At 36.0% G+C, this 19824-nt stretch overlaps 1 protein-coding gene across 1 annotated transcript in view; it reads right to left on the reverse strand.

Moving 5' to 3' along the window:
* Positions 1-19824, reverse strand: part of Aldh1a1 (aldehyde dehydrogenase 1 family member A1) — a 48427-nt gene that overhangs the window by 7940 nt on the left and 20663 nt on the right. The window contains exons 3-10 of the mRNA XM_070035753.1: positions 18934-19074; positions 16572-16701; positions 14673-14734; positions 13130-13258; positions 11679-11792; positions 7336-7438; positions 5367-5551; positions 1595-1759 (exon numbers count right to left, since the gene is read on the reverse strand). Of these exons, the coding sequence (XP_069891854.1) occupies positions 1595-1759; positions 5367-5551; positions 7336-7438; positions 11679-11792; positions 13130-13258; positions 14673-14734; positions 16572-16701; positions 18934-19074 (1029 nt within the window). The remainder of the gene's footprint in view (positions 1-1594; positions 1760-5366; positions 5552-7335; positions 7439-11678; positions 11793-13129; positions 13259-14672; positions 14735-16571; positions 16702-18933; positions 19075-19824) is intronic.

Here is a 19824-nt window from a genome sequence, read left to right on the forward strand (position 1 = left end):
CCTCCTGAGAAGCTAGGGTTACCTGCATGAGCCATACCACCCGGTTTCTATTTATTTATTTCTTTGTGGAAACTTGATTATGCCTTCCTTATACCTTACTTTGACAACATGGAAGACATAAAGAAAATAACTTCAGAACTGGGAGTTTGGGCACATGTCTGAAATCTCAGCTATCAGGAAGGAAGACAGTAAAATGTTTTGAGTAAAATCACCAGGTTTGTAAAACAAACAAGCAAAACAAAACTAACAACATAAATAAACCAATGGAACAGCTAAAAGAAAGCAAGGAACACACACACACACACACACACACACACACACACACAAAGAAACAGGTCCTCTTATTATGGACATAAAGTACAAAGTATACATTTACTTAATGGATGAATTATGATTTAGTTCCTTTGAGCTGTCAGTGTCTTTATCATCGTGTATGATGGAGCACATTCACAACACAAAGCCAGCTCATCAATCTCTGCATATTCAAAACCCCTCAGAGTACACAAGATAAATTACTTACCTATTTTATATGTAAACTCATTATATATTATATCTCTAGAAGACAGCTTCCATCAAGTTATTTAGTTTAATCTCATCTAATATTTAACCAAAATGTACAATTAAATAATGTAATGGTATATGTTATATATATATATATATACTAATATATACGTTATTTATATATTTCAAACTTGTGCTTTTATATGCACTTGGCTCCATGTATTTTTTAGCTAATTAGACTTCCTAATATTGGTTAACTCTTTGGTAAATAATTATACAGACATATACACATTATATATACGTACATTATGTATTTATAATTTATACACACATAGGTATAAAGTATACTCAATTTGTATACTTTCATATGCCAAATTAGTAATTTAACCAATAAAAAATATAGGTCCAAGAACATACTGAAGGTGGGGCTGAATGGCTCATATGTAGAAACACAGCCTCTTACCTCTCAGAAAATAGAACTTAAGCATTTGCTTATGCACTCATCTGTAGTTAAAATACTTAAAAAATGTGCTCAGGAATATGACCTATTGTTGTTAGCTATAGTCATCATACTGTACAGTATGTGTCTTGAACATACTCCTCTTGTCTAAAGCAAATGTGTCCTTTGATCAATAGCTCCTTAGTGTCCACATCAATTCTCTCACAAACACACTGGTAGGCACCGTTCCACTCTCTGCTTTCATGAGGTTGACTTGATTATATGCCACACATTGAGATCATTTGGCATGTGTTTTCCTGTGCCTGGTCTATTTCATGCAAAATAATGCCCTTTGTGTTTATCACATATGTAACAGGACTCCTATCCTGCCAGTTCGTTTCAAGCTGTGAACACTCAGATACTGTTAAGCATCTTGCTCAGGGTTCAGCTAGAAATTCTTGTCAGACCAAACAGATTCCTTAATGCATGTGGCATTAATTATAAATAAACCTTTTGCAATAAAATAACTTGAGAGTTGTATTTACCGAGAAAGACCTGACAGTTTTTCAGAGAGATGGGGAGGAAGAAAGAGAATCAGAGAGGGGGGGGGGTTAACCAAAGGGACAAAGCAGAATGAAACCATAAACCATTTACCTCCTCTTTGGCAATGCGCATCTCATCTGTAACATTAGAGAAAACTGTGGGCTGGACAAAGTAGCCTTTATTTCCCCAGCGTCCTCCTCCACATTCCAGCTTAGCGCCTTCTTTCTTCCCGCTCTCAATAAGCTCAAGAATTTTATTATGCTGCTCCTTGTCCACCTATTTGAAAAATGATCATAGGTATAAAAGTAAACTTAAATGATTGAGCCTTGAAAATGTAGGATATTTGCTATTCATTCTAATGTTGAATTCCCACAGAATTTAGAGAGATTCAGATTCATTCTTGCGTGCATTTATTTCTCATGTATTCTTAGGGAAAGAAACACCATGGAGGCTGTTTACACTTAGCATATAAGGCCATATAAGAAACATATATTGACACTAGGAACATATATGAATCACACAACTGATATTAACTCACTTTGAAATGAAGGTTTAATCATAATCTTGGACATTTGACTGAAAAACAGAGGTTTGGTTGCAGTTTGTTTCACACATAGCCTTTTGGATGTAGGTGCTTTTGGATTTCAATGTTCAAACTCGCTTGGATCTTGCTACCCCTGAAGCAGCTTTTCCTTGGAAGATACTCTTGGATGGTACATTCTGACCATGAATTGAGCGAGCTTTCTCAGTTTAGGTCAGTAGGCTTGATGACAATTTCTAGCCAGTCCTGATTATTACGTCTCATTTAAACAGATCACACAAATTTCTGACAAGTATTATAGAAATTAGTGCTTTTTTAAAATTATACTTTTAAGAGGAATTTTAAAAGAGGTATAAATTCTTGTTGGGAATAAGCACAGTATCTCTCTCCAAGCACTGGAATGAGGGGTACCATATAATATCTGTTCCTACCCTTAACTGACTGACATCATTAGGCTATGTGCCTTTAGTATAGCTTGTTAAAACAAAACAACAAATAAAACCCCAAAAGATCTAAGAGCTCAGCAGGGTGTGGAGTATTTGAATGTGAAAAGTGGCATTCCTCCTTCTTTAGCTCTACAAAACTTCTCCATCTCCCGAAGCTCAGAAATAAAAAATTCTGTAGTTATTTATAACCTCGTATAATTCAGCTCTCACATCTGAGTTAAATGCTGTCTAGAGTTAGAAACTATTTTAGAAACTCTGGAAGGATATTTGGTACAATGTTTCTCAAGGTTCTTCAGTGCACGGACTTTAACAGGTCATTTAACAAAGAAAGTCTTTTTGTTTCCAGAAAATTCAGGGAATGAAAGTGTTGACTCAAAAGAAAATATATGTTGTTGCATATTCTTTGATATAATCAGGCTAAATAGGTGGCAGTAAATAGTTTTTGGCTCAGATGGTCTCACAAATAAGTAGATAAGGATCACATACCTCATGTGCAGTCTCTATTACTAGGTGTTAATCAGACTATTACCTTAAAATCATGATATATTTTTATTTCAAGTCATGGGGTTTTCCTGCCTGTAACCAGTGTACATACCTGATAAAAATCCAATCCCTGCATTTATACATCAGAAAGAGGTTGAAAAAAAATGGTTGGAAAACATGTAGAAAAGATAAGGACTTCAGCTTTAAGTGCTCTGCTCCTGACAATCTCCTACAGGTAGCAGTTCTGTTATTGTCTGGTAGCAAAATGAGCTCCATCCTGTCCCTAGACCTGATGAATCACTAGGTCATTTAAATGCACAGGAAAGATGGAGGCACGTCTCAGGAGAGCAAAGGATGAGGGAGAGACAGTTTTGGCTATTCTTAAGGAGACGTTCAGTTTAGTCTGGTTAATATTGTTTCACCATAAATACATAGGATCTTCAGAAGTGTTCAGATAGACTAAAGATGAACTTTGTTTTCTTTCAACAAAAGGTACTATTCAATCATGTTTGCACAAATCAGATCTTACTACTAGAAAACTCATTGGCTTCTGTACTACTGTATAAAATCTAAGAGCTGATGGCCCAGTTCTGATAGTCAAATGTATGTTTTTCTTTTCCTTCTCTCATTTTCTATCTCCCTCCCTTCCTCCTCTCCTCCCTCCCTCCCTTCCTCCTTTCCTTCCTTCCTTCCTTCCTTCCTTCCTTCCTTCCTTCCTTCCTTCCTTCCTTCCTTCCTTCCTTCCTTCCTTCCTTCCTTCTTTCCTTCCCTCCTACTCTTTCTTTCTTTTATTGTTTTTCCCTTTTTGTACTGGTACACCAGTACAAGAGCTTGAAGTGAGGTTGGGCTGCTGTCCCTTAGTTTTTTGCTCAAGGATGGCACCCTACCACTTGAACTACACTTCCACTTCTGGCTTTTTGGTGTTCAACTGGCCACACGAGTTTCATTGACTTTCTTGCTAGGGCTGGCTTCAAACCATAAACTTTAGATCCCAGTCTCCTGAGTAGCTAGAACTACAAACGTGAGCCACTATGGTCCAACCCAAACTATATATTTTTGTGTGTTTGACTATATATTTTCACTGATTTCTTAGATTTGATGGGAAGAGAAGGAAATAATTTTTTTTTAAAGACAAACAGCTCTCCAGGTAAATGAGAATAGATACATAAACCACACATCTATATCTGTCTATCTAGTATCATTTATCATTTGCTATGACTTCACAATCCCAAGATTACTATGGACACTCATGGAAGAGGAAAAAGAATATGAGAGAAGCCAAATTTTTTTAAAATGACCAGTAATTAAAAAATCCCTTACTCCATGCCTTGACAAAGTGCTATTTTTGCTGAAGTTGGACATTTCATATAGACTCAATAATGCCTTTTTAAATTAAGACACTGATTTTTTCAAGTTTTCTTTAAAGCACATACTTTGATCTCTAAAGTCAAATAGGAAAATCACTTTAAAAATGGAGGAAAAGATACTCATATGAATATATATAATATAAATAATGCACAACTATGTTGCAATTGCTCTAAAATCCAAAAACACTGAGTGTGAGAGCTCTAAAATAAGAAAACAATTATTAAAAATTATAAACATTTTTAGCCATGATTTTCTCTACATAATGATTTTCTCGTGACATTTATGAGAAAGAGCCTATAGCTATATTTTAAAAGACTTACTTAATCACCAATAGCTAAAACACTAGGCTAACACTTAAGAGTGTCTCTTTCCCTAAGTTCCTTCTTATAACAACAGATGAATAATTGCAGGGTGGATAAGCCCTGAAGAGGTTTTGGTCTTTTGTTTCTCAACGTTCTAAAATACCTACTTATCCTACTTAGAGCAACCTGTCATAAAAATACATTCACTTCCAGAGATTAAAAATCTTAATCAGTGGATTGCTTACTTTGGAATTGTAGAAACCAGGATTACAAAATATGATTTTAGTTCTTTCTCTTAGAAGTGATTTATTTCAGCTCAGTTTTAGAAACTGTGGTTTAATTGTATATTCTCCATTGGAAGAAAATATTGGATAGTCAATGTTCAATATGAAGGATCTTAGATTTTTCTCTTCTTTTTGTTTCTAAGTATGTTTGTATGTATTTTTATATGTTTGTACTGAGAAAGTGCTTCATATTAACATACAAATACAGGTTTTTAGAGAGAAGTAATTAATAATAATATGTGATAATATATTATATAATAGATAGTATGCATTATATAATATAATAATAACAAAACAATCAATTTCTTTTTGGGAAAGTGACATCAATTTATAGTACAATTAAGGTTCTTGGCATTCTTTTGAAAAGCTAAAATATAATCAAAATTGACAACTAGAATAGACTTTATTTTGTTCTTGTCCCTTGAAACGCTATTCCTTCTGTAACTTTTCTAAACTCACCTGGGGGCCTTGACTTATTCCTGGAGTCAGAGGATTGCCAAGAACATATTTCTTAGCCCGCTCAACACTCCTTCGCACAAACTCATCATAGATGGATTCTTCCACAAAAAGCCTGGAAGCAGCTACACAGCACTGGCCCTGATGGTAGAACAGCCCCTGGTGTGCCAGTTGAATGGCATTGTCCACTGTAATGAAAACATTCACAGTAAAGAGGAAATACAGTTTAATAGATATATAAATATATATATATATATATATATATATATAGAGAGAGAGAGAGAGAGAGAGAGAGAGAGAGAGAGAAAGGAGAGAGGTACACATATATTTCTCATAGGCAAAATAGTGTTACAGAAAAGTAATGTATGGTATAGACATGGACTTTATACAGCTCACCTCTATTAAGTAAGATAGAAATTAACTGCTGTGATCCTATATTTACTATGGAAACAATAGCAAAAAAAATATATACTAGAACCTGAAAAAAGGCAGTTATTATTTGGAATTGTAGAAACCAGGATTACAAAATATGATTTTAGTTCTTTCTCTTAGACATGATTTATTTTAGCTCAGTTTTAGAAACTGTGGTTTCATTGTATCGAAGAAAATATTGGATATAACTCTAATATGGATGTCACCAAGAATGTGGATCTTTATCCTAAGATCAAATGTTATTACAAATATTTTTTGCAAATGATTTCATAACTATCTATTGATAGGTAATGAAGACATTCATACTCCATTACTGTGAATTTACTCCATTTCTTAAGACACATAAGTAAACTAGAAAAGTTATTATATTTTTGTATTGTATAAATGGTGTTTTTGAGCCTCTGGTTTTAGCTAGCTGAAAGTCTGTTGTCTCAAATAATTTCAAAATGTTCTTAAATATTTTGATGAATAGCAAAAGTGATATTTCTGAAAAATTAACAACAAAACCAACTAAAATTTACAATCACTCTTCCAAATTATTACTTTATTGTAGAAAAAGCATTTTAAAAATCAGTGTAAAATTACACATAATGTTATATAAACTCTTACCTATAAACTCTTCTTGATTTGGTTTACATGTTATACTGGGCCTAGATTGCTTAATTGGGAACTTGTGTGTGTGTGTGTGTGTGTGTGTGTGTGTGTGTGTGTGTGTGTGTGTGTGTGTGTGTGTGTCTTGAGCAATGTCATCTTAATTAATGTTATCTTGATCAATTGGGAATTTCTTGATCCTAATTCTTCTAAATGCTGCAGAGTCAATCCAACAGTAAAGCAACTAAGTTGCGCTAGATATATTTTACAAATAGGTTTGGTGAATTAGAAATCTTGTTACATTTAAGAATGATTAACATGGTAGTAATTACTAAAAAAAAAACACCTACAACTAATATCACAATTGCATTTCAGGAAGATTCTACAAAATATCTAAAAGTTCTGTTTTTAACATCATATCAATAATGCAGAGGAATATTTGACCATGTATTTTGACTACTGAATTACTATTTAGGAAGGAATTATCTGGTGACATAATAACAATGAACTACAATAATAAATGTGGTATTGCATCATCACTGTAGGCTTTACATATGTAAATTCAATTATTGGAGATAGGAAAAAAAGTTTGTAAATAGGTTTCCTTTATCTTTGACAATCTCATTTAATGCACATATGACCCAGAGTGAAGGGACCAGGAATGAAGTATGAAATCACTGTCTCCCAGTTGGTCTCAACCCAACATGCCTCAGGTCCCTCTCCTTACTTAAAACAATGCTAATGATTAAATATGTAGAATTATTAAAAATGCAACGCTTATTTTATGTAAGTTTCATATTATGATATCATAACCTATTCTAAACTGTGTTTATTTATGTGTACAAATGTTAAGATAACGCTGTTTGTAACACTCAAATTCACTCTATAGTTTGGTAAGATTTCAGAAAAGGAAGAAAGACGAAACATGAACAAAAGGGCAGCAACTCACAGTCAGCATCTGCAAACACAATGCAGGGGCTCTTTCCCCCCAGCTCCAGGCTGACCCTCTTCAGATTGCTTTTCCCGGCAGCTTCTTTGATTAGTTTGCCAACCTGAAATGGATCAGCCAATGAGGAGGGTTAGTCTCTCCTCGTGAAGAGAGGTTCATTTAATATTGTATTGTCTGTGCCATCCTTAAATGTATTATGAAGAACTGAGTAGCATTTTTGAAGACTTAGCACCTTCAGATATAAAAAGCTCCCTATTCTAAGTTTACAGAAATGAGATCCATCAGAAAAAAAGAAAAAAAACTCACAGGCAAGAGACTGGATAAAGAACATGATAGGTGATCTATGTGTGTGGCTGGACAGAAGGTTATTTTATTTTTGCCAGTCATGGGGCCTGCGCTCTGGGCCTGGGCGCTGTCCCTCAGCTCTTCAGCTCAAGGCTAGTGCTCTACCACTTGAGCCACATCGCCACTTCTGGCTTTTTCTGCTTATGTGGTGCTGAGGAATTGAACCCAGGGCCTCATGCATGCAAGGCAAGCACTCTACCACTGAGCCACCCAGAAGGTTATTTTATTTTCTTTAGAACTTAATCTGTGGATTGACTAGACATGTCTGTCATGACACCACTACAACTCATCTATTTTATATTTCTTTCTTCTATTAATGTTCAGGACTCTTTATCTCCCCTCATCTTTTTAAAAAAATCATATTTCTTTCCCAACTTGGCTACCTCTGTATTCTTCCCATATCTTAGCTCTTTCTTGAATTTTTTGTTGACAAGATCCTTTTCTTCTCTTGGTCTCCCAAAGAAACACATAACTGCCTTGAATGATAATATACATATATATATATATATATATATATATATCACATACTTATGCATATATATGTATATATACATATGTCCCTTAAATTGCCCACTCTTTTCTCTAACACACACAGCTTTAGTCAGTGGAACAGAAGAAAAATTATATCTATGCTCTATGTTATTACTGAATGAACTGGAATCCTGCAATTTTGGTTTCTCCTTTTATGCTAGCTATTCCTTTACAGAAAAAGACATAGCTTTTTTTTTTCTGTTTCTGCATTAGTGTTCATTAAGAACATATTCTTCTGTTTCTGTTTTTCTGTCTCTAAAACCTGACATGTTTCAATAATTATCTCTTCTTTATTGTATTGATTGACAATCCACTGAGATGATTTTTGCCTTTCTTTGTTTTAGGGACAATAATTTTTTTCCTTCTGTTATTTTCAGTGTTTATGCCTAAATCTACATGTTGGACTTTTAATAAAATGTTTTTATTCCAACTAAATGACACAATAACAATTATATTTTGAATGGGTATACTCAACTAACTGTTCTGTACATTAGAGAATGGATCATTAATTAATCTGCTAATATTTTGTGTTATTTAACTATGTCATGGGATTAAGTCAAATTCCTAAAATTATGCTTTGAAAACTAATCTAAAAGTAGATTTTCATTGGGAAAAATTTGTTTGAAATTTCCATTTACTTTCACAACTTACATTTTTCCTTCTTTTCCTTCCTCCCAGCTTCCCTCTCTCTCTCCCTCTATTATTCCCTCCCTCTCTCCCTTCTCCCTCTCTCCCTACTTCCTTTCTTCCTCTTCCCCTTCTCTCCTTCCCTCCCTCCCTTCCTCCCTCTCCATTTTCCTCACCCCTCTCTCTATTCATTCTCTTTCATTCTTCCTTATTTCTTTATTCAATGGTATCTTTCTCTACAGTTCAGGTAAGCCTAAAACTTGTGATTTTTCCACTTCTTCCTCCTGAGTATTGGCATTAACGGAATGGTACAACACACCCAGCCTCCACAATGTGTTTTGATGACCATTTCTATTTGAAACAATGAAGAATTTTTCATTTTTGACATAAAGTATTTGTCCTTTCCCCTTTGGAAGCTCCCCAATTTCTTTCTGCCCCCTCTCATTTTTCTCTACCTTTTCTAGTTAGGCTTATGCTTACCAGAAGAACTCTAGTGAAACAAATACCTTTTGCCTTGGCAAATGAAGATCAGACTATTTTTCTAAAAGCTACAGATGTCTAAAGAACTAATTCCAAAGCTGTCCAGAAATATGAGTCAAGAGTAAGGTTACATTTTACAAATGAAAGGTTGGCTTGAATTGTCCCACAAAGATAGTTAGGAGCAACACAAGGACGCATTCATTTTTGTACCATGATATCATTTTTTAAGTTGGCAAACAGTTTTTTTTTAACATTTTTTTCCCTCCAAGTCTATGTGGAAGACAAAGATAAAAACTGCAAGTACTGGTAAGAGGGTGTACCAGGACACGGTGGCTTTGCTCTGGGGAGCCGAAGTACCAGTGCTACTGGAAATGTTCTAACTTACTGTACCTCATGTTATGTGGTCAGGGTTTTATTGTATTTCAAAGTGCTACTTTGAAATGATTAACTTAGTAGACTATGTCTCATTGATATAATGATAGAGAGATGTTGATTTATGGAGAACATTTGGAAAGTTCCCTAATATAAGCCAAGCAATAAACCCAAAGAAACAAAAGAGAACCAAAATTAGGTTCGGAGGAGCATTCAAGTGGGTATTAAGCATTGATGCACATTTTGATGTGTGGCTTCTAAAATCAGTGTTGTTGACATTTAATTCTTCAGTATTTAATCAGAAGTTGTCATCATATTACCTTCTGGAGAGAGACATGAGAAAGGCAGCCTTTGAGAAGACTCAGGCAAGGAATAGAAGTAAGTAGGAGCTGGTGTGCATTTTCATAACTATTTCTCACAGACAACAGGAACACAAATGAAAATATTTTATAGTTATGAGGCTCTTAGAAGAGCAGACACAAGGAGCACGCTGGAGAGGGGAGCGTGTGGAAGTCATGGTAGAGTCCTATTTGGTTACATAGATGCGAAAGTGTGGAGAAATGACAAGATGTATGGAAAAACGAAGAAGCGAGAAGACAAGGTGGCAGAGTTGGGGGAGATTTTATGGAGGAGAAATTTTGCTGCCATACTTCCTAAATACTGTAAAAAGTAAAGAGTTGGGCGGAGGAAAAAAATGGAAATGAGTTCTAAACATATAAGAGCCAAGCCCTTTCTGAGTGTATGATAGATCATTAAATGTTTCATTATTTAGTAGTTCATTCACTTGTTCATTCTATGCAGCTCAGTATGATGGATATTGTTGCCTCTGCTATGTAAAGGTGTGGAAGTTTGTGAAGATACACTGCTAAGGGGAGTTGAATTTGAACCTAGATGTTCCTGATTCATCTACCTTCCCATGTTCTCTTGTGATAGGTAAAGGTCCTCATACACTAGTGAGGTTCAGGGGTGATTCAAGACACACAGGCAGTGGTTTTGCTGTTGGAATAAGGGGAGAGGATCCCTGAGTGTGTTATCTGGACCCCCAAATGCCCTGAGATCCCTGAAGGTTTAGAAGCTAGGCTGCAGAATCTGTGCCTTCCTTCCTTTACCTTCTCTGCCAGGTTTCAAACTGAGACTCTCCATTCCTACAGCTATTAGTACATCTTATGTATATTACTGTTTTTTTTTTCATCCATAGGAAATTTGAAATTCAAGGTTTGCTCTTCCTTATAACAATTAAGGATTTTTAGAACTTGATCTTCTTCTAGTCTATGTCTAAGAAAAACAAAGAAAAAGTACACTCTACTTACCTAGCTTTAATAGAAGATCATGAGAAATAAAATTTAGCATCTTATCATTTCATATCTCTATGCATCATTTGTAGTGTATAATAATCACATTACTCAGCAACTAGAATGTTCATTTTACTGTTCTCTTCTGTCCCCTTTCTCCACTTTCTCTTCTTGCAGTACCCATGGTTGTTGTCTTACTTTTAACTTTATATCTAGCCATACTGGAGCCAGAGAGGAAAGGTAGGCAAGGCCATTGGTAATATCAAGCAAGGCTGGGTTTCTGGTTCTCTTCAGGATGCTCACAGAAGAGAGAACCCCAAATAAGGCACTCAGGTTGAGGCTCTGCTGTGTCATTTCTCCTAACCTATACAACATGGTTGTATTCATTCACATAAGTCTCTGTGGTCTAATTTGTATTTTCTGTCATAAATGTTACCAGTCAGATGCACAGGCTCAATGGCTGTATTTCTACTAAGAGAAAGGAAGAAACCCACTCAGTTTACTTTAGTCCTTCTGGCATTGGAAGAAGTATTTCATTTCATTCAAACTACTGCTGCTTGTGTAGTATAAACAGATCTGAATGCGAGAAACAAGAACAAATCACGAAAAAGAAGTGTTGTTTGAAGGAAGTGTCGGCTTACAAATAGTTATACAGGGTGATGGGTGGAGGGACTGGCTGATGACGTGCTCACATACCTCTGTTGAGCCAGTGAAAGCCACTTTGTCGATATCCATGTGAGAAGAGATGGCTGCCCCTGCAGTCGGCCCGTATCCAGGGACCACATTCACCACTCCGGGAGGAAAACCTGCCTGTGAGGAAGAAAGAAAAGGAGTGACAACGGAACTCAGATGTTAATTTTAAACAGAGGATAGGGTCGGGGCACCTCCTTTATGCTAACTTTCTGACACGCTCTACCAAGAGAAATTCACGTGAGTCTTTATCTTCATTTCTTCTCCATATCTTATTTTTTTAGCTCACATAAAAATAAGTTCAAAGGCTGCATTATTGAGGCACACTTTCTCCCCAGGATAAATCTGTGGATCATTTCTATCCTGACTTGAATGATAGTGTCTCTGAATTTTATAATAACAGTTTCAGAGCATACTATAAGGAAGGCAGAGTATAACTCAAATAGAGTGTTTGACTAGCAAGTACAAGGCTTTGAATTCAACTCCCATTGCTCCCTGACCTCCAATGAAATAAAACATATAAAAGTCGGTATTAAAATACTTAAAAAGAAAAAAAAAACAATGCATTTGTTATGCTCTTGTGTAAAAATAAGAGACTAAAGGGTGACTACATTTTTAGCTCGTAGCTGTTATTGCTCAGCTGAGTTGTGAATGCTCATTCATATTATTTAATTAGTAAAATTAAAAGATTAGACAAGCACAGTTATTCATTTAGGATGAAAGTTCACAGACCTTAATCTCAGGGTCACTAAAATTTCATGTTATTGAAATCAGTTTCCTTGTTTCTGACATCTCCTTTGCTTATCTTTAATTTGACATAAAGAATAGTTTTAAGACATGGATTCAGAATGCCTACACAGTTTCTAAATGTTATGCTTCCGGTGATGACACTATTTTGATTTTTTGGTAAGGCATGAAGAACAAGGCAAGGTATGTCCACTCAACGAGGACAGTTGAGGAAAATCAGTTTCATGTGTCCCTTGTCACTTTGAACAAGCAGGGAAATATAAACAATGATGGGAACAGGGATCTAAATTATTCATTCACTCAGACACATGCGCTTACAAAGAATATGGCTGAGAATTACAAACAAGCACATTAGCACAGTGACCTCCAACCTTCCTATTGGTCAAAAGTTTCGTTAAGTTTAAACAAATTTAATGAATTTGCCCCCAGTGGCAGCTACAAGACAGCTTAACATTGTAACATTTGAAAGAATGGTGCGTTCATTTCACCATAAGTTTATGTTCTGGGGGCTAAACAAAAGAAAGAACTGGTCACAAGGTGATTGACTCTAAGCTGAGTCTAGCATCCTGTCATGCATTTGGGCCAGTTTCATTGGGCTGGCTTCTAGAAATTCCAGCCCTACATGCATTACCCAGGAGCCATTTGTACAAAAGGACAGTTTACTGTAGTACTCAGTGAGACCCGCCTGTTACTGACTGCAGGAAACCTACCTCCTTGATCAAAGCTGCCATGTGAAGAGCAGTGAGGGGCGTCTGCTCAGCTGGCTTGATCACCACAGTGTTTCCACAGCTCAGGGCAGGCCCGATCTTCCAAATGAACATAACCAATGGGAAGTTCCACTAGGAAGCAATCATTGACAGCAGGGCGCTTGTGTTACTCAAAGCTATATGTGCTAATGTGACTTCTAACATTAGATGCATTACAGGTAGATGTTAACTAATAAGTTTCTACTTGGTGTAATCATCTATTTTATTCTAAAATATGGCTAAACAATGAGTAAATGATAGTTATGTTTAAATCAGATAGGAGAAGTGGAGGAGAGCCCCTAAATATACTCAAATACTGTCATTTTTTTCCTACCAGGAAAATTTACTGCATGATTTTACATATGACTATGTTGTAAGCTATTTATACTCAAAGTATGATTTTTTTCCCTGTCATTTAGGGGACTTATGATAGATCCAGTAATATTATTAGCAGTACTGATATCTAGGACAGTGTGTGTGTATGGTATGTGTATGATGTGTGTGTGTGTGTGTGTGTGTTTGTGTGTGTAATTAAAACCAGGTCCCTTTCCATGCAAAGTAGTGCTTTTCCTCTGAACAATATTCAGGACAAATAATATTAGAGACAAAATATAATATCTAGAGACAGAGTGATGTTTGGGTTGTGATCTCAGTAAAATCACCACCAGCTATGTGAACTAAGAGGACCAATTTGTTCTCTGTGTAAGATTTCACTATGGATTTCTATTGATATTTCATTATAGATGAAAACAAGGAATGTCTCCGTGCTTAGCTTTTGAACTAATGAGCAATTTTACTGAAAATTTCAGTATAGTTCTATTTCAATCTCATTGGAATTGTGAAACTTCAGAATGCTTTATCATGTTTCTATTTAGTTTTATTCATTGTGTCGATCATGTTTAGATGATTCCCTTATCCTTAGGCGTAAAAGGAAATCATTGTGATTTCACATAAATGAAACCATGTAAAGGAAATCATTGTGATTTCATGTAAATACTATGTTCTCACAGAGGAGACTGCAGTATCCCAAGCCTGTTTTCTAAAGATATATTCCATAGAGTACTCCATCTCTGGTATTCTTTCTTCTGTTTTAATTAAAAATATATTTTGGGATCTGAAAACTCTGGTTGCTACAGTGTCCACGGTAAGGATTCTTCAAGCGCAAACAGAGAAGTAGGCCACAGGACACTTCACTCCAGTTGTGGCCTGCAGCTCAGCTGAGCAGCCTGTGTGAGCGCTGTGGGGCATGCTTGTAGAACTGGGATCTTAATAAGGAGTAGATAATACAAATTTTAAAAAGTGAATTGTCATGTAATGCTAGGATATTTTCCTGGATTCCCTAATTCATATCCAAGGGTAGTCACAGCAAGACCAGATTCAACAAGTCCTACTTGTTGAATATATAAGCATTCATTTGAGTTTAAGAGAGCCTTATCACTAAATCAACGAGCACAAGAGTTTTATTCCTCCCCGCCCCCATTGAAAATCATCTGGGAGAATAACTTACAGGAATGATTTGGCCACAGACTCCAATAGGTTCATGTCTTGTGTAAGTGAAAAGGTTTCCATCTGGAAAATAAGAAAAGCATAACCCAATTCTATAGGCAAATACATTGGCACTCATGGAAAGATGGTTTAAGAAAGAAAAAAGAAACAGAGGAAGAACTTTTACAAAATGAAAGCATTGTCCCTCCCCCACCCCAAAGAGCAAATTGGAATGGTAGAAAACACAATGTAGAAAAGATAAAGATGGGGGCTGGGAAGGTGGCTCAGTGGTAGAGTGCTTGCCTTGCATGCCTGAGGCCCTGGGTTCGATTCCTCAGCACCACATAAGCAAACAGAAAAAAATCCAGAAGTGGAGCTGTGGCTCAAGTGGTAGAGCACTAGCCTTGAGCTGAAGAGCTGAGGGACAGTGCCCAGGCCCAGAGTTCAGGCCCCACGACTGGACCCCCCCCCAAAAAAAAGAAAGATGTTGGCAATAACATACTCGGAAAAGTAACTTAATCACTTATCCTTATTTTCAAAGTTTATCGAAAAGGAAGATATAGGATGTGGGTTATCTCTAGCTAAGAGAAGAACCATATTCAAATACATTCCCAGCATCTCCAAGTTCTATTGGTAGTAGAATCTCTCCCTAAAAAGGTAACATGATTTTAAAATAGTAAAGTATCTCCCTATCAGTAACAAGACTGTATATGGACTTGTTCTAAAATGTTACTGGTTTGTTGTGGGCTTTATTGCCTACAAAACAAAAAAGCAAACTCAAAAAAATGCTTAAATTAACAGATATTTCTGTCCCTTCAAATTTGCCCAATTCACGGGCAAGGCTCATCGTTTTCCTGAGAGTTTTGTTCTGTGCTCAGTTCCATTCTAGTTCCCATGGAAGATTCTTGGCTATCATAACAAAAACTCTCCTCTCAAGACCCATAGCTTTCAGTGGTTTTCCCATGATTTGGGAAGGCAAAATGAAACAACTAATAAAATTAAGCCCACTTTTCAGTACTACTATTGTCTTATTCTTTTTAACTTCTAAGCTGGATGTGCAATTAGATTAAAAATGCACACCAGGTCCAGTCCTGGAGATACAGGCCTACATTTACACAACTTAAATACTATCCTTAAGGTTTCCTAAATGCTTCCTCAAGTGAAATGTTTTATGTCTAATCTGTAATATGCACATCACACTAAATATTGCATATGTACACCTTCACATACAGAGATGATTAACTCAGGCTATAAGCACAGTCTCACTTTACTTTAAACTACTTGAAACAAATCAGGAGTTTGTATAATTAGTCTGGTCTACCTCTACTGGGTCTGAACTGGCACAGTTGAACATAACAGACTTATAATGGAGCATGAAAGAAGAATAAATAGTTATATTAGAGCAAGGATGGAAAAGTCACTATGGAAATAGAATTTACATCATTAATTGCAGAGGCCAGTGTTGAAAAGTTTTGGCCCTTTGAGGGACAATTTACTCAGATCAGTAATTTGAGCTATAAAGAATATTCTTGCTGGGTACCAGTGGCTCCTGTGTGTAATTCTAGCTCCTCAGGAGGCTGAGGATTGCAGTTAGAGACCCGCCCAGGCAGGGAAGTAGTGACACTTATTTTTTTTAAATCACTAATTGACCACCTAAAAAGTGGACAGTAATGAATGCTCTTAATTGATAGTGTTCTAAACTACCCCTAATCTTGTCTTGTCTTCTGTGTGATTATGCCCAACTTTAAAAGTAATTGGTTTAATCTTAATTTAACTTATGAATTCAGAAATGTGTTGGCTTAGAAAGGGGAAAATAATTTCAATGTATTTGGTTGACATCTTTAGAGAAGGTTCAATTGCTCAGGTCTGTAACTGTCTCCACCACACACAGCCCTGGTGGTGCCCCACCCCATCTCCTTACCGCTCGGTATGGTGGAGCCGTGGATTTTGTCGGCCCAGCCTGCACAGTAGCGTAATGTCTTGATGCAGCCCCCTAAGTCCATCAGGTAGGCATTAGAAAATATTTTTCCTCCATTGATGGACTCCATTGTCTGAAAAACAAACCATTCCACAACTAAAATTTCACTGAAAAAAATTTTTAGAAGAAAAACATATGGTCAGTATTATGAACTAGCAGCATTATTTACCATAGCTAAGAGATGGAACCAACCCAGATGCCCCTCAGTAGATGAATGGATCAAGAAAATGTGATATATATATATATATATGTGTGTGTATATATATATATATATATATATATTTATGAATTCTATGCCTCAATCAGAAAACGACATCGCCCCATTTGTTAGGAAATGGAAAGATTTGGAAAAAATTATATTAAGAGAACTAAGCAGACCCAAGGAAACATAGGTTCCTTATTTACAATCACTAGTGCATGTCTAGGACAAGCAGAGAAGGTCAGAAGCTATGTACATATGACCATATAAGATGGTGTTAAGTGAAATGAACCCCAAGATAGAGACACAAGTGGTTTTATCTTTGTTGCTGTTGTTTTTAATGTACTTATAATGTAACCATGTGATTTTTTTTGTTTCTTTTGCATGTTCTTCCCTCATGGTATAACCCCTGTGGTCACTGTATTTGACTCCAGTGTCCTACATCTTGTACATACATTTTTCTAATTTGGGGAGGGGAAGGGAAATAACAAAACAGTGAAATAAGGTTACAGGATGACCCATTGTAACAATGAAATGTACAAGACACTATGTTGAATATAAACCTTACAAGTTGGCCGGGGGGGGGGGGGGTGAGTTGGGAAATGGACTCATTACTCATGTAACTGTAACCCCTCTGTACAGTATCTTTACAATAAAAAATACATACAAAAAATGGAAAGAAAAAAAGGATTTGGAAATAGAAGGACTCTTCAATCACCTTGTCTTACTCTTCTTTTTTAAAGGAAGACCTAAAAAGAGTTGAAACATTAAGCTGGTTTTGGTCATAAAGCAAGATACTAGTGGTGTGGTAGTAAGTAGCGTGGGGGCAAAAGCCTGGTATTTCCTATCAGAATCTTGAGTATACCTAGCTCCCAACTGCTCCAGGTGTTTTGTGATGAGTTATTATTAGTCATTCTATCTGATGGTTTGATAACACTGTTTAACTTTTATATTGTACCTAAATACCAGTAATTTACCCATACAAATTTAACCTTTTTTAAAAATCTATCCATTTTTTCTAAAGATTTTTTTAAACTATGTACTATTTCCCAAATTATTCTTTCAAGCTGTAAAGTTTAATATTTTCTGGCTTAGCAGTCCTTTTATAATGAATTTCTTCTTGTTTTGTTCTGTTTTTCTTAAGTTCTTTGGGATGTCATGTTCTTGGGGTAATCATTGGCAGGAATGTGCAAGTGATTAACTACTGAAGCTATTCTGCCTGTCTACTAAACTGTAAACTATCCCAAAATTTAAATAAACATGATTTTGTATGTCTGTGGTTTTTTTAACTGTAGAGGACTTATGTTAACAGTTAGTTAATACTATACACTCCATAAATCAGATACATAAGAGAAGCTAAAATTTATCAAAGTCATTCTTCCTTCTAAGACATGTTAGCCAAGCAGAGTTTCATTGTAAAAGGTTTCTTGTTTTATTTTTTTGCCATAATTTGAATTACTCTGTATATCCCAGTAATAAATTATCCTTTAACTGCGATTGCTAATTTCTTCAAATAAAATAAGGGACTTCCCATTACTGCCACTTTAAAATTCTAAAAGTAATCATTTATTTTTCCAGAAATCAAACCTGGTATTAGTTTGTGTTAAACTGGCTTTATTATAATGCCTGGCTCAAGAAGACAAGGAAGAAATGCCTTCCCCCACCCATGTTTTGTGCTTTTTATACAATTGATAACATTAATAAATACAACTGCTAGACATTAAAACATAATTTCTCTAAATAATAAGATTTCCTGTCTTTATTCTTTACCAATTTTACCCTTGAAAATGAAAAAAAAAACCCTTTTTGGTGAACATTGTGTGCATGTGTGCAGACACATTTTAGGGAAAGAAAAGATTCATTTAATATTTTGCTGAGTTAGACTACCAAATGCAAAATTCGTTCTGGAGCAATGCTTGGGCCACTGTTAACAAAATTGATGGAAGTTTCCACGACATACTTTTGAGGGTCAAGGTCATTGAGGAAACCCAGTATATCACCTGAGGAGATCTGAATAGCCTCTGAACAAATGGACTTGACAATTCGAACGCTGAGTGTTTTTGAAAGGTCCCAGTTTGGGTATCATCCAGTGTGGATCATACTCACTGCTAGCAGCAAACGGTCTCTTTCAATCAAGTCAGCCAGCTTGTAGAGCAGGCGTCCTCTCTCGGAAGCATCCATAGTACGCCATGGAGAACCCATCTGGAAAGCCTGTCTTGCAGCCTTCACTGCTTTGTCCACGTCTGCCTGCAAGTTACAGGAAGTTCAATTCAATAGGCCCAACATATTGGATTTGTGTAATGTAACGGCATGATGGAATGATTCCTGATGAATAAATAATTTTTTAGAAAGATAAACTCGACACCTTTATCAATATTTGATTTTCTAGACTATAAGTGTTATTCTATCATACGTCAGTAAGACCCTTTGCTATACTTAACTACACATCTTCAGTCATTTAATTCTCAGAAATCTTATTAGACAAATATGCTCCCCCCATTTTGTAAGGGGTGTGTGAGGGGGGAGGGACAATATTGGTCCGAGGTGAATAACCTAAAAGCTGTTGAACTGAGTTTTAAATGTAGGTCATCTATAGACCACTGCTTTTCCTCAATACCCTTTTCTTTTGGTTAGAAGAGTTATATACAAGGCTTAAGATCCCAAATAGCAAATACCTGCTGTGGACTCTGGAGACTCTATCAGTCAGACATGTTCAGGAAGAGCTTATAGAAGAGTGAATTAGAACTTAACTATTGGAGAGGATTACAACCATGTACTAATTCATTTTATGCAGAGGAAAACAGGATCAAGAAGAACTAGATAGAATGGACTGATCCATAGAAGGGTCTGCCTGTGCTAAACCCTCATTTTCCCAAAAGATGCAAAATCCTTTTTCAATTTCTAATTAGCTAAAGAGGGTTTTTTTTGTTTTTGTTTTTACTAATGATATTCAGCTTAAAACTACACTGATTCAAGAAAAGGCCCAATAATAGTAAG

Source organism: Dipodomys merriami, unplaced genomic scaffold (genome assembly GCF_024711535.1).
Source record: "Dipodomys merriami isolate MVZ:Mamm:240054 unplaced genomic scaffold, mDipMer1.0.p SCAF_26, whole genome shotgun sequence".
NCBI lineage: Eukaryota > Metazoa > Chordata > Mammalia > Rodentia > Heteromyidae > Dipodomys > Dipodomys merriami.